This window comes from Capsaspora owczarzaki, assembly GCF_000151315.2.
Source record: "Capsaspora owczarzaki ATCC 30864 unplaced genomic scaffold supercont2.6, whole genome shotgun sequence".
Taxonomy (NCBI): domain Eukaryota; class Filasterea; order Ministeriida; family Capsasporidae; genus Capsaspora; species Capsaspora owczarzaki.
Window position 1 is genome coordinate 995,177 of NW_011887297.1, and position 14,609 is coordinate 1,009,785.

At 55.3% G+C, this 14,609-nt stretch overlaps 5 protein-coding genes across 5 annotated transcripts; 2 read left to right on the forward strand and 3 right to left on the reverse strand.

The window, feature by feature from the left end:
* Nucleotides 1-284: 284 nt before the first annotated feature.
* CAOG_04287 (hypothetical protein) lies at nucleotides 285-3,741 on the forward strand (the record flags this gene model as incomplete). Its single annotated transcript, XM_004348062.2, has 2 exons — nucleotides 285-839; nucleotides 1,003-3,741. 2 exons carry the CDS (start codon nucleotides 285-287, stop codon nucleotides 3,739-3,741), a joined length of 3,294 nt encoding a protein of 1,097 aa, XP_004348112.2.
* Nucleotides 3,742-3,842: 101 nt separating this feature from the next.
* Nucleotides 3,843-6,446, reverse strand: CAOG_04288 (hypothetical protein). The gene is made up of 8 exons (XM_004348063.2): nucleotides 6,274-6,446; nucleotides 6,042-6,182; nucleotides 5,837-5,955; nucleotides 5,649-5,728; nucleotides 5,466-5,567; nucleotides 5,285-5,355; nucleotides 5,058-5,193; nucleotides 3,843-4,926 (listed from the first exon to the last, which is right to left on the reverse strand). Exons 1-8 carry the CDS (start codon nucleotides 6,434-6,436, stop codon nucleotides 3,933-3,935), a joined length of 1,806 nt encoding a protein of 601 aa, XP_004348113.2. The 5' UTR covers nucleotides 6,437-6,446; the 3' UTR covers nucleotides 3,843-3,932.
* A 304-nt stretch (nucleotides 6,447-6,750) lies between these two features.
* On the forward strand, nucleotides 6,751-9,285 carry CAOG_04289 (hypothetical protein). The gene is made up of 3 exons (XM_004348064.2): nucleotides 6,751-7,036; nucleotides 7,230-7,385; nucleotides 7,507-9,285. Exons 1-3 carry the CDS (start codon nucleotides 6,842-6,844, stop codon nucleotides 9,091-9,093), a joined length of 1,938 nt encoding a protein of 645 aa, XP_004348114.1. The 5' UTR covers nucleotides 6,751-6,841; the 3' UTR covers nucleotides 9,094-9,285.
* Nucleotides 9,259-11,570, reverse strand: CAOG_04290 (hypothetical protein; the record flags this gene model as incomplete). The annotated part of the gene is made up of 8 exons (XM_004348065.2): nucleotides 9,259-9,508; nucleotides 9,591-9,848; nucleotides 9,971-10,167; nucleotides 10,258-10,369; nucleotides 10,561-10,727; nucleotides 10,843-10,912; nucleotides 11,035-11,159; nucleotides 11,519-11,570. Coding segments are annotated over 8 exons (1,054 nt in total), but the record flags the coding sequence as incomplete, so codon positions are not given.
* A 13-nt stretch (nucleotides 11,571-11,583) lies between these two features.
* Nucleotides 11,584-14,493, reverse strand: CAOG_04291 (hypothetical protein). Its single transcript, XM_004348066.2, has 8 exons — nucleotides 13,446-14,493; nucleotides 13,301-13,365; nucleotides 13,116-13,218; nucleotides 12,899-13,005; nucleotides 12,656-12,758; nucleotides 12,493-12,582; nucleotides 12,362-12,392; nucleotides 11,584-12,225 (listed from the first exon to the last, which is right to left on the reverse strand). Exons 1-8 carry the CDS (start codon nucleotides 14,445-14,447, stop codon nucleotides 11,726-11,728), a joined length of 2,001 nt encoding a protein of 666 aa, XP_004348116.2. The 5' UTR covers nucleotides 14,448-14,493; the 3' UTR covers nucleotides 11,584-11,725.
* Nucleotides 14,494-14,609: the final 116 nt, after the last annotated feature.

The following is a 14,609-nucleotide window of genomic DNA, read 5'->3' on the forward strand; positions in this document are numbered from 1 at the left end:
TTCAACTGCAATGACGCTCATGCAATACAAACAAAGCAAGACAACAACCAACAAGCAACCAGTCAACCAAGCACTCAGCAAGAATACAACAACAACAACATCAACAACAACAACAAACCACTCACTCATTCACTCACTCACTCACTCACCGCTTTTCCGATAGCTCTACGCAACTGTGTGAGCAACTGATTTCAACTCACTCACTCCGCACAAACCTCAACTCTCCAGCAGCAGTCTATTTTGCTTTTGGGCTTCGATCTGTGTGTGTGTCTTCTCACCAACAAATGACAACGACCCCGTCATCCCGCTGGCACTTTCTCCTGATTGGCAACCGCCATGCACTGCCAACAGACGCCGCAGCCGGCACGCCAGACGTCCACACGGCGCCTGCTGACGTCCGCGCACTCTCGAGCGTTCTCACTGCGTACGCTGCCACAGTCAATCCGAGCAAGCCCGCCGCACAGCCAGCTGCTGCTCCTGAAACTGCTGCTGCTACTCCCAGTACTACTGCTACTTCTACTACTACTACTACTGCTGCTGCTGCTGCTGCTGCTGCTTCAGTGTCGAGTGCCCAGGCGTCGTCGCCGTCCGTCACGGTGCTCGTCGACGCAGACAAGGCGGCAATGCAAGCTGCGATCTCGACGTTGGTCGCAACCGTCAAGCGCTGTCCCGGTCCCGTCCTGGTCTACTACACTGGCCACTCGCTCAATCTCAAGGGCGAAAACTACCTCATCCCAACGGGAGCCAAAGTGACCACTGGCGCCAAACGCGCGGTGGGCGACGCGGTCTCGCTCAAGTCCATCCTCGCCGCACTCAAGGACTGCCCAAGCCCGTTCAATGTGGTGGTGCTTGATGCGTCACGGCCAAACGCATATGCTGCGACTTGGGGCGGTCCAGCTGCGGCCGCTACGACGGCCACGGCTGCGAAATCCGCGTCCAACAACAACAACAACAACAACAACAACAACAACAACAACAACAACAACAACAACAACGACCAAGGCTGCTGGCACCAAGAACGCCAACAACAAAAAGAAGGGTGACAAAGCCGATGCTGCTGCTGCTGCCACTCCTGCTCCTGCTGCTACTACTCCTGCCGCATCGGAAACTTTGGCTCCAGGGTTGGCAGAAGTCCCCGCCCGCAGTCGTTTCTTGGTCGTCTCTTCTGCAAAGCCCAATCAGACGACAGCAGCAGAGCGCGAACGCCAAAAAACCTCCTTCTTGGCATCAGCGCTGCTGGAAGAAATGTCCTCGCCAGCTTTTGACGAGAAGGACGGTAGTAAGCGCCTGCTGCCGCTGCTCTGCCGCGCGAGCGATCGTGTCGCGACATTGAGCGCCCAGTCGCAAGACTTGTGGCTCTCGCACAGCATGGCCGAAGACGTCGTGTTTGCACCGCAATCCACCACAGCCACAACAACATGCTTCCGCGCATTTCCGGGCGATGATGCGTTGGTGGCAGCAGACTACGGCCAAATGCGTGACGATGCCGCGCATGCTGCTGCGCAAAACCACCCGCACGCCCACTTTTTGCTTGGTCTGCACCACGACCTCGTGGGCAGCGACGAGGATGACGCTGCTGTGCAGCGATACAAGCGGAGCGTTGCGCGCGGCCATGGCCCTGCGCTGTTTACGTTGGCTCTGCTTGTCGACAGCGGCTATGCGCGTGACGTGGGCTCCTCGCCTGGTCAACTGATGCAGCAGGCGCGCACCAGTCGCTTCATTGATTGGTGTCAGCACGTCGCCAAGCGCGGTGCGCCCATTGGCGAGTATCTTGTGGCAAAGGCACTCGATGAGTATCCGACCTACCTCGAACCCGAGTCCATCCGTTCGTCTGGACAGTCCGTCGGCATTCCCATTCCAGTATGGCCCGTTTTTGAGGAACAAAGCAAGACACCTCACGGCCACCACGGCGGCGGGGACGACCACGTACATGGTGCGCATTGCAACCATGGTCATGGTCACACTGGGCGCCCGATTTCCGACGACGAACGAGATGCTGCCCAGGCAGTTGCAGCCAAGTACTACGAGCGTTCGGCCACCCAAGGCTTGTCGCATGCGCAGTCCGTCTTTGGCTGGCTGCTCTATCACAACCTTCAGGACGAAGCTGGCGCGAAGCACTTTTGGACGAAAGCTGCAGAACAAAACGACATCCATGCCACTGTCAATCTTGGCAACCTCCTTCGCCAGCAAGCAAACAAGGAGCGCCGTATTCATATGGGTCGTGGCCATTCTCACCACGGGGATGACGGCGGTCATGGCCACTCGCATGGTGGCCACGGAGGGCACGGTCATTCTCACGGCGGTTATGATGAAGATGATGACGGTCATGGCCATTCCCATGGTGGCCACGGTGGGCACGGTCATTCTCATGGTGGCCATGATGAGGATGAAGCGGGTCATGGTCACTCGCACGAGAGCGGACACGGACATTCTCACGGCGGCGAGAGTGGCCACGGCCATTCTCACGGCGCCCATGATGAAGACGAAGAACCCGATTGCTCGCATGGCCATGGCCACTCGCACGGCGATGACAACGAAGGCCATGGACACTCGCATGGATCTGGCCATGGACATTCGCACGGTCAAGAAGAAGACGATGAAGGCGAACATGAACACGTCGATCCGCACGAGTTGGAGGGCGCCGCGTTTGTTCTCTTCCAGCGCGCTGCTTCTCGCGGCAATCCTGCCGCCATGGCGGCCTTGGGCGACATGTATGCCAGCGGCGCTGGCTGCATTCCCGACCGTGACCTGGCCTTCACGTGGACCAAACGTGCAGCCGAAAAGGACCATGGTCATGCGCAATACCTGACTGGAATGGCCTACCTCGAAGGCGAGGCTGAAGGGCGTTCGGCCACCATCAACCAGCGCGAGAGTGTCAAGTGGCTCCGTAAGGCTGCCATGCGCGGCCATGCGAGCGCACAGTTCAGCCTGAGTGTTGCTCTGGGTGCCAAGCCACAGGACGCGGAAGAAGCAAAGCACTGGCTCGTCCGCGCTGCAGAAGGCGGTCACCCCAACGCGCAAGTTCGATTGGCGATTGCCTACGCCCGCGGTGATGGACACTTTGCGCAAGACCTTCCCCGAGCGGCCGAGCTGTTCAAAAAAGCCGGCGCGTCTGGCTCTGTGGACGCCATCGTTGGCTACGGCGACGTGCTGCAGCTGGAGGGCGAGCGGCTCGAGGAGGCTGGCGATGCTGCTGGAGCTCACGCCAAATTCGCCGCGGCCGTCTCCTCGTGGCTCACCGCCGCCAAGCGACACCATCCTCAAGCCATCGATCGCGTGGCGGAGGCGTACCGTGTGGGCCAGGGCGTTGTTGCCAACCCTGACGTTGCCGACCAGCTCGAGCACGAGGCAAAGGAGCTGTGGATGCAGCGAGGCAACGAAACAGCTGCCATCGACTTGGCTGGGCGCGCATTGGTTGAGCGAACACTCCATCCCGATCTGCCCCGCTGGCTCAAGCTGCACATGCAGCGCTCGCACAACCTGGACAACCGCGCGAACGCTGCTCTGCGGCTCGGCCAGCTGTCCGCTGCTGGCCTGTTTGGCAGCAGCGACGCTGCAGTGCTTTACTTTGCGCAGGCAGCCGATGGCGGCAGCAGTCTTGGCATGCTTGAGGCTGGTAAGCTGCTTGTCACGTCGGCCAATGTCGATCAGCGCGAGCGGGGCATCAAGTATCTTCGCTCCGCTGGGCAGAAGGGATTGACCGAGGCGACTGAATTGCTCAAAACCCTTGCGTCTAACTAGCACGATTCTGGCGTGCAGGCATCCATGAGGTTGATGGATGTGCCGGGGTTTAGTTTTTTTTGTTTTGTTTTTTCCTCGCACTCTGAATCAAAAGCATTAATGTTTGTATTCAATTGTTTGTATTAGATAATTCGTTTTACCACGCAGCATGAACGTTTCATGGCCGATAAATAAGAGATTCTACAGTGAGTTTACGAGTGGGAGGAGTTCAACAGACGCTTCAAGGACGCGATCTGAGCATCCAGCGCAGCTCCAGCTTGGCCTTCGGCCCCAGATTTGGAGAGCATTTCACGCTGCACCATTAGGTTTAGGAGGTTACTGCGAGCAAGTTGCAATTCCCGCTGGTGCAGCTGTTGCACCTGATGAGCGGCACTCGAGCCCGATGGTTGCGTGGGAGCAGAGATCACCGTTTTGGCGCTGTCGGATGGAAGAGTTGATGGAGAATGCAACTGAGTCGATGTAGGGTGCGACAGTTGAGGAGGCTCGGACACGGTGCGGGTAGGCGAGCTGGATTTCGAACGCCGACGAGAATGACGACGGGGCTTGTCGCGCCGAGTGGGGGCTGGAGATCGAGTCGAGTGACGCCGATATCGCGGTTGTGGTGGTAGTGGTGATGGTGGTGAGCGCGATCGAGCCGGCGATCGGGAGTGTGAGCGGGAGGGGGATCGCCTGCGTCGCGATGAACTATGGGGTCTTGGAGAGCGCGAGCGTGAATACCGCGTAGTTGAGTGTTTGGAAGGCGAGCGAGAGCGGGAGCGCGAGTACCGAGAAGGTGGGGATCGCGACCGAGATCGAGATGGCGAGCGCAAAAACCGGTCACAACCCGGTCCGCGGGATTGCCGCCTTTCTGCAGCTGCCACGGCCTCTGCGGCTTGACGACCAGCGGAGGGCTCATACCTTTCAGATTGCGCCAGCAGCTCGGATACTTCGGTCAGAAACTCGTCCGACAGAGACACTGGCTGTGCTGAGCGAGCAAGACTGGGTGGGCGTTCTGCGGGGGCGACTGCCTGCCTGACGAGGCGCTGTGGTTGAGCGTCGGGCACAGCGTACTGCACATGTCTGTCGTAGGCCGCCATGTCGAGTGTTGAGCGTGCAAATTGTACCAATTCGTGGACGAAATGTTCCGAGTGCTCGTGAAGAAAGGATTGAACCAATGCCACAAACGCATTGGATTGCAGGTCGACTCTGAGAAACCAAAACAAAAAAAAAACACAAACAAACGAACCAACACAAAACGGAATAGCGTATTGAGCGAGCGGTGTGCATGGCAGTCTCTGCCCCTCCTCTCCATCAGTTAGAGCAAAGAGATTTCTTACTCTTCGAGCAGCGAGAGAATGTAATTCAAAACGAACGTCACGGTACTCGCATCTGCCAGAAGGACATCGAGATCACGCGCAATCCAAGGCACGAGGCGCTGGACCAACTGCGGCTGCCTTTGAAAGCTAGCAGGATCTGCAGCATGCAAACCATGGAGGCAATGTAGGCAACGGGAACAGAAAAGATACGACTAGACACATCAACAACAACAAGACAGACCGCCGACCTATTGCGTGGCATCGTGATGGGGCGCCACCACCCAGATACATGGCGCGCAATCGATTCGCGTAGATTACTCTGAAAGTAAGCAAACAACACAAGCCACAAGGACAGACCCAGCAAGCAATGTCAGGAAACAAACCACCAAGAGCGCAAGCCGACCATCAGACACATCATCTGGTCCTTACCTTCGGCGCTCTCGAGACGCAGCAGTTCTTGGTATCGACACAACAGACCTGGCCAGCGGGGTAGAGGGTGAAGTCCGCTGCGCATTGATTCGCTCTTGCAATCTGTTCATTTTGTGCACGGTTGAGCTTTGGAGCAAAGTTCGCCGACTGGCAGCAAGGAAACAGCCAAATCCAAACCCAAACCTTCGGTTGATCACAACGGTCGTTTCGCCAGGTTGATGTGCAGGTTGTGCAGCCGGCCCTGACACGGAGGACAGTACTTCCTGCGACATTTTCCCACCGACATGCATGCCCAAACGACGCAAAAAAAGTCGAGTGCCTCTCTCGCTTGATCCCTGTTGTAGGATTCGAAAACGGCCTGCAGCACTTACGCGCACGAAATCGGTTTCGCTCCTGATGTGATGGATGACTGCCGAGTACTTTGTCTTGCACAGCGGGCACATGCGATTGACGGCTGACCATCGCCGAATGCACTCGTAACAAAAGATGTCTGTGCGCGCCGAGGTGATTGAGCACACCTCGCTCCTCATCAAACAAGCCTGCACCAGAGCTTGATTGGCGTTTGACGTGACTTACGGAAGCAGCTCTCGAGCATGGTCTTGTCGACAAAGTCACCGAGGCAGACTGGGCATGCATCGTCCGTGTTTCTGTTTCTGGCGGGCGTCCCGCGTTCCTCTGCCACGGACTTGGCATGGACAATCTTGGCATCTGAGTGCGCTGCACACATACACAAGATATTCAAATGTGAGTGATGTGAGTGATGAGAGCTCGGGTCGTTGGTTCCTGTTGAACGACGACAACCGCGTACGATGAGTGACTTGGTCTTGTTGTTGCACAGCTCGCTGGTGGACGTCCATGCGATCAATGCCGAATGCATGTGCACTGTCTCTGCCATCCTGTTCATCCTCGTTGTCGTCGTCATTGTAGTAAGCGGCGGACGATTGCCACAATTCGACGCCGTCGTCGTCCATTCAACGAGACAATGTGGACTGACATGTCCCATTTATGCTATGCATGTCGATGCAACATGCAGTGGCGATGATCATGGATGATGGACAGGTTTGAATTTGAACGAAAGGAGCAAAAAGAAGTCAAACCATCTGAGAACTGAGACCTCTGAGAGCTCTGAGAACTCTGAGAACACTGAGACCTCTGAGAACTCGGTGGTCCCTTCCCCGCCCATCATCATCACCATCATCAGCATCGTCATCAACCGAGTAGCCTACTCTGACTGTGTGATTGCATTTGCATTTGAATTGAATTGGAGGAAGCTCAGTCTTCACCATTGCGATCGTTGCTTGTGCTCGACCAAACTTGCCTCAACTCAAACCCACCACTCACACAAAAAAAGCAATAGCCCTGAGCCATTTTTGCATATGAAACGCCGCTTCTCAGAGACGGACGACGGCAGCAACGGCAGCACGAGCCAGCAGCAGCAGCCTCGCAAGCGCGCCAATCCTCCACTTCTAGGAGCAGCAGCAGCAGCAGCCGCCGGTGGTCCAGCAAGCAGCAAGCGCAAGCGCGTGCACTTCTCCAACGTCCAAGTCCGGTACTATCCACGCCAGCGCTCTGTAAGCCACACACACTCTCTCTCTTTCTCTCGGAGGAATCAGTGTGTTTGTATGGCGCTTCCATTGCGAAAACCGTTTGTTCCATTGAACGAACGCCGCTTCCCCCCCTTCGCCTGGCCCCCCTTCGCCTGCGTCTGCGTTCCCTGACTGTGGTGTTTGCGTGTGGTGACGAAAACAAATTAAAAAAACACAGGGCAGTTGTGGCGTCCCTGACTCGGGCGCGTTCACGCTGGGCTTGGGCGTCTGGGATCCGTCCCACGAGGACGCGAGCGAGGCACAGTTTGGCTCGCTCGACGAGTACGAGCAGCATCTGCACACACAGCGCGACTCCAACGCCTGCTTTGACAAGGTAAAGTACAGAAAAAAAAACACAGAGGAAGAGCACAAACTTCCGAGCGAGTCTCATCACTCACTTTGTGTGGATGATGCTTGATGGGGTGCTTGACGATGATGTCGATTCGATCGGCCAGATTCCAGAGGAACAACGCATGGTCTTGCTCGGGACGCCAGACAGTCCGCAGGAGGCAGGCGCGCTGCAGGACTACCAGCGCGAATTGGAGCAGCTGGAAGAACTGCGACACGAGCGCCTGTTTGTCGGATGCTCCTGCGGTGGAGTGTCAAACTTGGATATGCTGGACTCGGTCTTGCGCGTTGGCGAACAGCAGATGACGGAGGAGGACGACGTGACGGGATCGCCCGGCCCGAGCAACCAGAGCAAAAAGCAGCAGGCCAAGGCCAACAAACTGGCCGCCAAACTGGCTCGGCAACGACAGTGCATGCTCTGCGTTGATGACGACTGCGCATGCCATCGAGATGGCGTCAAATGCCACGAAGACGCGTGCCTCTGCTCGACAACTCGGTGCCGCAACCCCGTCGGCAAGTTCTCCTTCAATCCAGAGGTGGTTGACATTTACCGGCAACAAATATTCGCGCGGCTTGGCCAAATCCCCGGATCGGCCTTCTCCAACCTGACTGCAGAGGATGACGACTTGGAATCGGCGCCCACAACCAACGCGGTCGCCATCAACATGCGTGCTTCGCACGATCACGACGACGACGGCGATGACGAGCCCTCTGAACGGAGCAGCTCGTATGATGCGATGTCAGAGGATAGCTCGTTGGAGCCAACAGAGGCAGCTTCTACTTCTGCCGAGGCCGATACACAGCCAGTGACGGTCGATCAAAAACGCAAGCATCTTCCTCTGGGTGCATCGCCTCAAAAGGTCAAATCGAAAAGCAAGCCAGCCCAGGCGATTGCTGGCAAAAGCAACAACAACAACAGCAACAACAATACCAATCACGCCACACCAGCAGACGTGCCGGTGGATGTTCCAGCCGATGTGCTTCGCAAGCAACGGTCGACATCCGAGCCACAAGAAGCTCCTCTCAAAAATCGCAAGGCAAATGCAAGTCTTGTACCAGCAGCACCGGCAGCAGGAACAACAGCACCAGCACCGCTCGGAGGCGTGGTCGCGGATCAATACCAGCTCTTTGCATCTCCACCCGGAACTCCGTCAGCCGAGCTGAAAGGCAAGAAAGGCGTCGCTTCCGGTGCCGCGCTTCCTGCAGCAAAGGTGGTGACCCGGGACGTTGCTGCAGCAGCTGCTCCGACGCAACGCAACATTAGTCCTATCCGATCGCGAAAAGGCAAGCTTTCGAATGCCTCCTCTGTGCCTTCTGGTTCCGTCGACATGCAGAGCGTCGCCACGCCTTCGCGTCAGGGTTCCCATATCGTGTCTGCCGTCGTCTCATCTCCGCCAGTCCACAGCGCTTCTACTCTGACGCCAACGCGATCAGCATCCAAGGGCAGTCTTCAGCGCTTGGCATCGGTTCAGGAATCCTCCCCGCCTGCCTCGCCAACCACTGCTCACGCCCAATCGCCCGACGCAAGTCCACCTTCCACTCCGCCTTCGACGCGGCGCATTAAAACCTTCCCCGCCAATCGTGATCTTGTCCCGATTGCCGTTGCCCGCGCTGCTCTGGATTCCTCCTCGCCGCGTGCACCGCGCGCCGCCCCTTCTTCTCCATCGCTCCAGCGAACACCCAGTCGTCGATGATATCGGTTTGAGCACCTCGCTGAGGTTGATTCTTTTTTGATTTTTTTTTCTTGTTTCTTGTTGGTTGCAGTCTTTCAATCCGTTGATACGAGTTCGTTGTTTTCGTGCTGGTTTTCCTGCCATTTTAAGTTCTTGACATTTTTTTTTTCACTTCTTGATAGTCTTTTCGTGAGTTGCTGTCGATGCGTAAATACATTACATTTGGAAATGACAATATGCCGTTCTCCACAACTGCACCGGGGTACGCGCATGCCACGAACAAAGAAAATACCGAAAACACCACATTCGCAGCCTCGAACAAAAAGCAAACAAGAACCTGGACGCAGTTACATGCAATGCTGTCTACACCTGGTTGTCGCCCTGCTCGTTGGGGTCTAGTCCCAGTCGCATATCCAAAGCTTTCAAAGCAAGTTGTCTGTCGTTGACAAAAAAAATCAATGAGTTGAAAATCAGCGAAAAAGGTAACATACGTTTTTCGGCCGTGCAAAAAAACCAACCTTCGTCGCTCAGCATCGACCGGCTTGGCATCGCCGATTGGAATGGGAGTAGCGGCAGTCATGATTTGTGATTGAGATGACGATACTGCGGCGGGAACAACTGGTCGGAAGGCTGTCGGGCCGGTGCCGATCGTGTAAAGCAACGAGCCGGCCTGCTGCTGCGACATTGTGTTTGAGTTGTTGGTCGGCCATGGTGGCACAATGTGCACCGATTGAAGAAGGCCATAGATGCTCGTCGACACCTTGTTAACAGCGGGCCTGGTTTGAGCGCAAACGAGCAAAAACAAGCAAACAAACAAACAACAAACAAGCGATCTCATGAACACATGTTCCACGAGTGCACGGCAAGAGATTGGTCGGGGCCCGAAGCTTCGACTTACTGCACAGCCTCTGGGAAAAAGCTGGCCAGCGAAAAGACATCGCCAAGATCGCCACGCGAGCCCTCGCGAGGCTGGAAAAAGCGCAGGTAGACCCAGCTCGTGACAATGCCAAACCACACAAAGAGAACGTCTTGCGGTGGGCTGATGCGGAAAACAGCAAGCAGCAAGCACAACAGGATGATGGCGCTTGGGAAGTGCTGCAGAACATCAAATCAAGTGAGCATGTGAGAGTTTCAGTTTAGAGAAGCACAAATGAAGAGTCAGTGCTCAACCACAAGAAACGATACCTTGGTGCGGACGCTGACAACGAGCATGTTGACAGAGTATTCGGGCGTGAGTTGCTTGAAAACAACACTCGAGCCAGCCAAAACGCCAATCAAGCCGCCGCAATGCGCGTAGCTGCGATGGGGTGGAGAAAAGCAAACAAAAACAAGCAAACAAGCAAACATGCAAGCAAACAAGCAAACAAACAAACGAACAAAACAAACGAACAAACAAACGAACAAACAAAAACAGAAAATCAACGATACGCTGTCAGCACAGAATTTGCTTTGCTTTGAGAGCAATTCTTCGGTGGGAGCAAGACGTACATCAACTGCTCTTCACCGTAAAGGCGGAACGCCAAAACAATCACAAGAAAGGTTGCCACATTGGTGCCAACGTTCACGATCGAGATGAAGCGTGCGAGTTCCTTTCCTCCCCACAGCGGCTCGATAAACTTGCCAATCATCAGGATGGACATTGCGCATACCACAGCCTGCATGCAGCAAGATAAAAGTCAGCCGAGACAACAGCGAGGCAACAGCGAGACAATGCGTGGCATGAACTGCATAGCACAACAAACGCACAAAGCACACAAATCGCCCCCTTACCGTGATGAATCGCGGCTCGGCAAATGCAGCCGTAAAGAATGTCCAAATGTAAATATGTGGCGGCACGACACTGTACCCAAAACAAAACAACAACAACAACGAACGAATGCGCGCTGAGCAATGACGACGACCAGCGACACGGGCCAGCGAACCAGGGCCGACGTTTGTCGCGGCCGGGCGTGCACCACTTACAAGGCAGGCGTGAGTGCAATGTATCCATAGAACTCTGTCAGTGACAGCAGCCAGCCAACGAGGGTTGCGATGCAGAGCGAGCGCGAGACGGGCGGAGTGGCGCTCAGGCCCTCAAAGATCTTGGACTAGAGCAACCAAAGACAGTGAGTCAAACACACACACACACACACAAGGCAAATCGAATATCAGCACACACTCAGAAAGGCCCCCCTCCGCGCGAGATTCGGAGGTAAGGTCAAGGGAGAGAGAGCTGATCGCTGCCAGTAGTGGAGAGTTTGACGACGTGGACCATGGCTCGGTGGTCAAGAGTCGCCCCCCCCACCCCCCGGGGCTCCATCCCAGTGTTCTCAAGCCGCCTGCCTGGTTTGTCAGAGCCTTAGGTTGGAGGTTGCTTTTGCGCTGGCACGGTTGTTGAACGACATACACGCACGGTTGAAGGCTTTTATTTTTTTTTTTTTTTTTCGTTTTTCGTTGGTTGGGTTACCTGCACTGCCTGCAGCCGAGACGCCATGTTGGAAGAGTGAGTGAGTGCCATTGATGGAGAAGGAAAAGAAGAAGAAGAAAAAAACCCAAAAGGGTCCATCTCACTGTCAATATATTGATAGCAAAATCCCCAATGGTGAACGAAACACGGTTTAAGTCGATACTGTCAAAATCGAAACTACTCAGACACTCGTTGCAATAAAAAAAATCATGCTCGACGCGCTCGTCGCCGTTGCAACGCCCGGAAGGAAGCATATAGACCTGCCACAGTAACACCAATGGCCAAGCCAAGGGTCAGCAGGGACGAGCCGCTGAACAAACCCGCACTGTCACCGTCAGACGGAGCCCGTCGATCGATGCTGTCATCGCCGGTATGCCGCGAATGAACAAAGGTCTCGGCATACGTTGGCTCTGATCGCAAACTCGAGCTGGCCTGATCGACGCTTTCCAGTTGTCGACTGCCGAGGTCAGACTCTGCCGCGGCAGCAGGCGGCAAAACAACCACTTGGTTTCGGCCAAAGGTCACTGTCTTCTTCTTTGAAGGAGAGCCGGGTTCGGCGGAGCGGCTGCTGGCACCCTTCAGAAGCTCAGCGCACGCCGCGTCCGTTGCCACATCCAGTGGTGTTTCGTTGCTGTCATCGCAATCCATCGTCCGAGCCCCTGCTTCCAGTAGCAGTTCAATGGCCTTCAAGTGGCTACATGCCGCCGCTGATCAAGCAGAGGAACAATAGGGAGAAGATTCAGCGACATTTCGAAAAAGACAGAAAAGAACATGGAACAACTTAAACAAATGCTGCTGCGCCAAAGAGCAACAAGGACAACCTCGTTGAACCAACTGACATACCGTAGTGTAATGCAGTTTGCAGCGAAGAATCCTGAAACCGAAGGGGAGGGGGGGGGAAAACCAAAACAGTCAATGTGTGTGAAAATGCACAACTCTGGAACAACACAGATACCGAATCAACAAAGCTTTACCCGAATGTGCACGTCGGCGCCGTTATTCAATAGTACTTCAATAATAGGCACATGTCCACGGTCAGACGCCCAATGAAGCAAAGCCATACCCTACAAAAAGAGGCGGCGATGTGAGCAAATCGGCCGTGACCCAAACGACACTATGACGCGAACGAGCACCCACCTCATCGTCTTGTTGATCAACGTCGGCTCCTTTAGCCAACAACAGCGCCACTTTATCCACATTTCCTTCTTGGCACCAGTCGATGATGGTTTTGTCTCCGTCACTGCAGGTTGGTGTGGGACATGACACGTGCGAAACAAAAGTGAGTGCGCGGACCACAAGGAAGCAATGTCTCATCCTTGCTCTGCCCCCCCTCCCGGCCTCCAACAGATACAACAAATCAAACAGCAAGAGGGTACTGACGCTGCTTCGGCCTCTGTTCGTGCCATCGTGCTCACAACGACAAATCCGGTTTTGCTGGCTTTCATCTGTCTTTTCTTTCTCTCGGCTTTGGTTTCAATGACTCGTTTCTATCACAGCCGCAGCAACAGCAGCAGCAGCAGCAGCAACAGTCAAACACGACAGACATGAGCCAGCAGTTTCAGTGGGGATTTGACAAACTCGGTTCAGCAATTCTCACCGGCGCTGCAGGCACATATGTTGGGTCCAACTCTTGCATGTATGCGAGGTACTCTTTCATGGACTGTTCTTTGGGCATGTCTCCCATGGCGTTCCACGCATCCCTGAAGTGTGAAGATGTTTTGCAATTGAGCAGCGTTTGCATTTTTCGCCTTGTTTGTTTTTTTCATCTGCAAAGTAACATACCACTTTGCTCTGCCAACAAAATCAAGCATGCCAGGTCGCTGCGTGTTGCACTTGCCCTCAGCACCCTGAGGGAACGCAAAGAAACAATGTTAGCAAGTCGTCGGTTTCAGAGCAGACACCAATGTCGCCGGTTTCTGCAACATACCTGCTTGTAAAACCCATACAGCTTCAATTTCTGAGGATTGCTAAGTTCAGCGAGCCTTGGTGCCGTTTTGATGTACTCGACGGCAGCGAGGAACTGGTCCTGAATGGATTCGAGCGGTTGCTGGGGTGCATCGTCTGGAGTGTCCTCATCATCGTCGTCGTCCTCGTCCTCGTCGTCCTCATCATCATCGTCGTCATCGTCGTCATCGTCTGACTCCAAGTCTGAGGCGTCATTGGCTTGATCTTCTTGCTGCTCGTTCGCGTCGTCGTCCTGGTCGTCGTCCTGGTCGTCCTGGTCGTCCTGGTCGTCGGTCTCTTCTTGACCACGACGACTCTCATTGTGAGGAGACGTCCGCTGGCTCTCTGTCGTCGCTTGTGAGCGCTTGTGCGACCCGCCATTCACGCCGACGCCAACGAGGGGAGCAGCGCCGCCAGAGTGGAGCGCGACTGGCGGAACGTCTCGCAGGGTCGCTGCCGGCGAGTAGCTCCAAGCACTCGCACTCAAGCGCAGTGTCGAGCCAGCAGCACCTCCAGATTGCTGGCTGGCGAGTGCAGCAGCGAGCAGCGGGGTTGCCGACGCCGACGGCGACCCCGTTGAGTTGTCTGCACCAGCCCCTGCACGACGACCCTGCTGCTGCTGCTGCTGCTGCTGCTGCTGCTGCTGTTGTTGTTCTTGTTGTTGTTGTTGTCGCTTGTGCTGGTGGGTTTGTGCTCCACCGCCAAACACCTCGCTGCTGCCGCCGTCGTCATCGTCTTCGGAGAGCAGCGGACTGGCGCTTCGCTCAAACTCGTCGTCCTCCAGCTCGCCACCGACTGCTGCTGCGACTGCTGCTGCTGCTGCGGCTGCAATCTGCGTCGTCGAGCCCAAGCCCTCGCCGGCTGTCGTTGTCGCCGCTGTCCCCGAAGCAGTCGACTTGAGTTGCTGCTGGTCGCGAAAGTGCTGGCGTTGCGCGTGAATGTTGGCTGCAGCCTTCATTGGCGAGAACGCACTGATGGCGCTCATCGTAGAGACTGTGTCAAAAATAAAACTAAAAAGAAGAAGAAGAAGAGTGAAGGGGAAGAGTGAGGGGGAAGAGTGAGGGGGAACAATGATAGTGTTTTGCATTGAATGTTGTAACAGTCCCCAGTGAAGCACCGAGCATTGAGCAACGTGAATGTTTTGATC

Bases quoted from the DNA above. Each gene is read 5' to 3' on its own strand.
- CAOG_04288 (XM_004348063.2), bottom strand. From the start codon at position 6,436: ATGGACGACGACGGCGTCGAATTGTGGCAATCGTCCGCCGCTTACTAC. The intron at 5,194-5,284 runs GTCGGCGGTCTG...TGCATGCTGCAG, and splicing joins ATCACGATGCCACGCAATAG to ATCCTGCTAGCTTTCAAAGG. The intron at 4,927-5,057 runs GTAAGAAATCTC...TTGGTTTCTCAG, and splicing joins ATTCTCTCGCTGCTCGAAGA to AGTCGACCTGCAATCCAATG.
- CAOG_04289 (XM_004348064.2), top strand. From the start codon at position 6,842: ATGAAACGCCGCTTCTCAGAGACGGACGACGGCAGCAACGGCAGCACG. The intron at 7,037-7,229 runs GTAAGCCACACA...AAAAAAACACAG, and splicing joins ACTATCCACGCCAGCGCTCT to GGCAGTTGTGGCGTCCCTGA. The intron at 7,386-7,506 runs GTAAAGTACAGA...TCGATCGGCCAG, and splicing joins CCAACGCCTGCTTTGACAAG to ATTCCAGAGGAACAACGCAT.
- CAOG_04291 (XM_004348066.2), bottom strand. From the start codon at position 14,447: ATGAGCGCCATCAGTGCGTTCTCGCCAATGAAGGCTGCAGCCAACATT. The intron at 13,366-13,445 runs GTATGTTGCAGA...GCGTTCCCTCAG, and splicing joins TGTATGGGTTTTACAAGCAG to GGTGCTGAGGGCAAGTGCAA. The intron at 13,006-13,115 runs GTGAGAATTGCT...CGGCTGTGATAG, and splicing joins CATATGTGCCTGCAGCGCCG to AAACGAGTCATTGAAACCAA.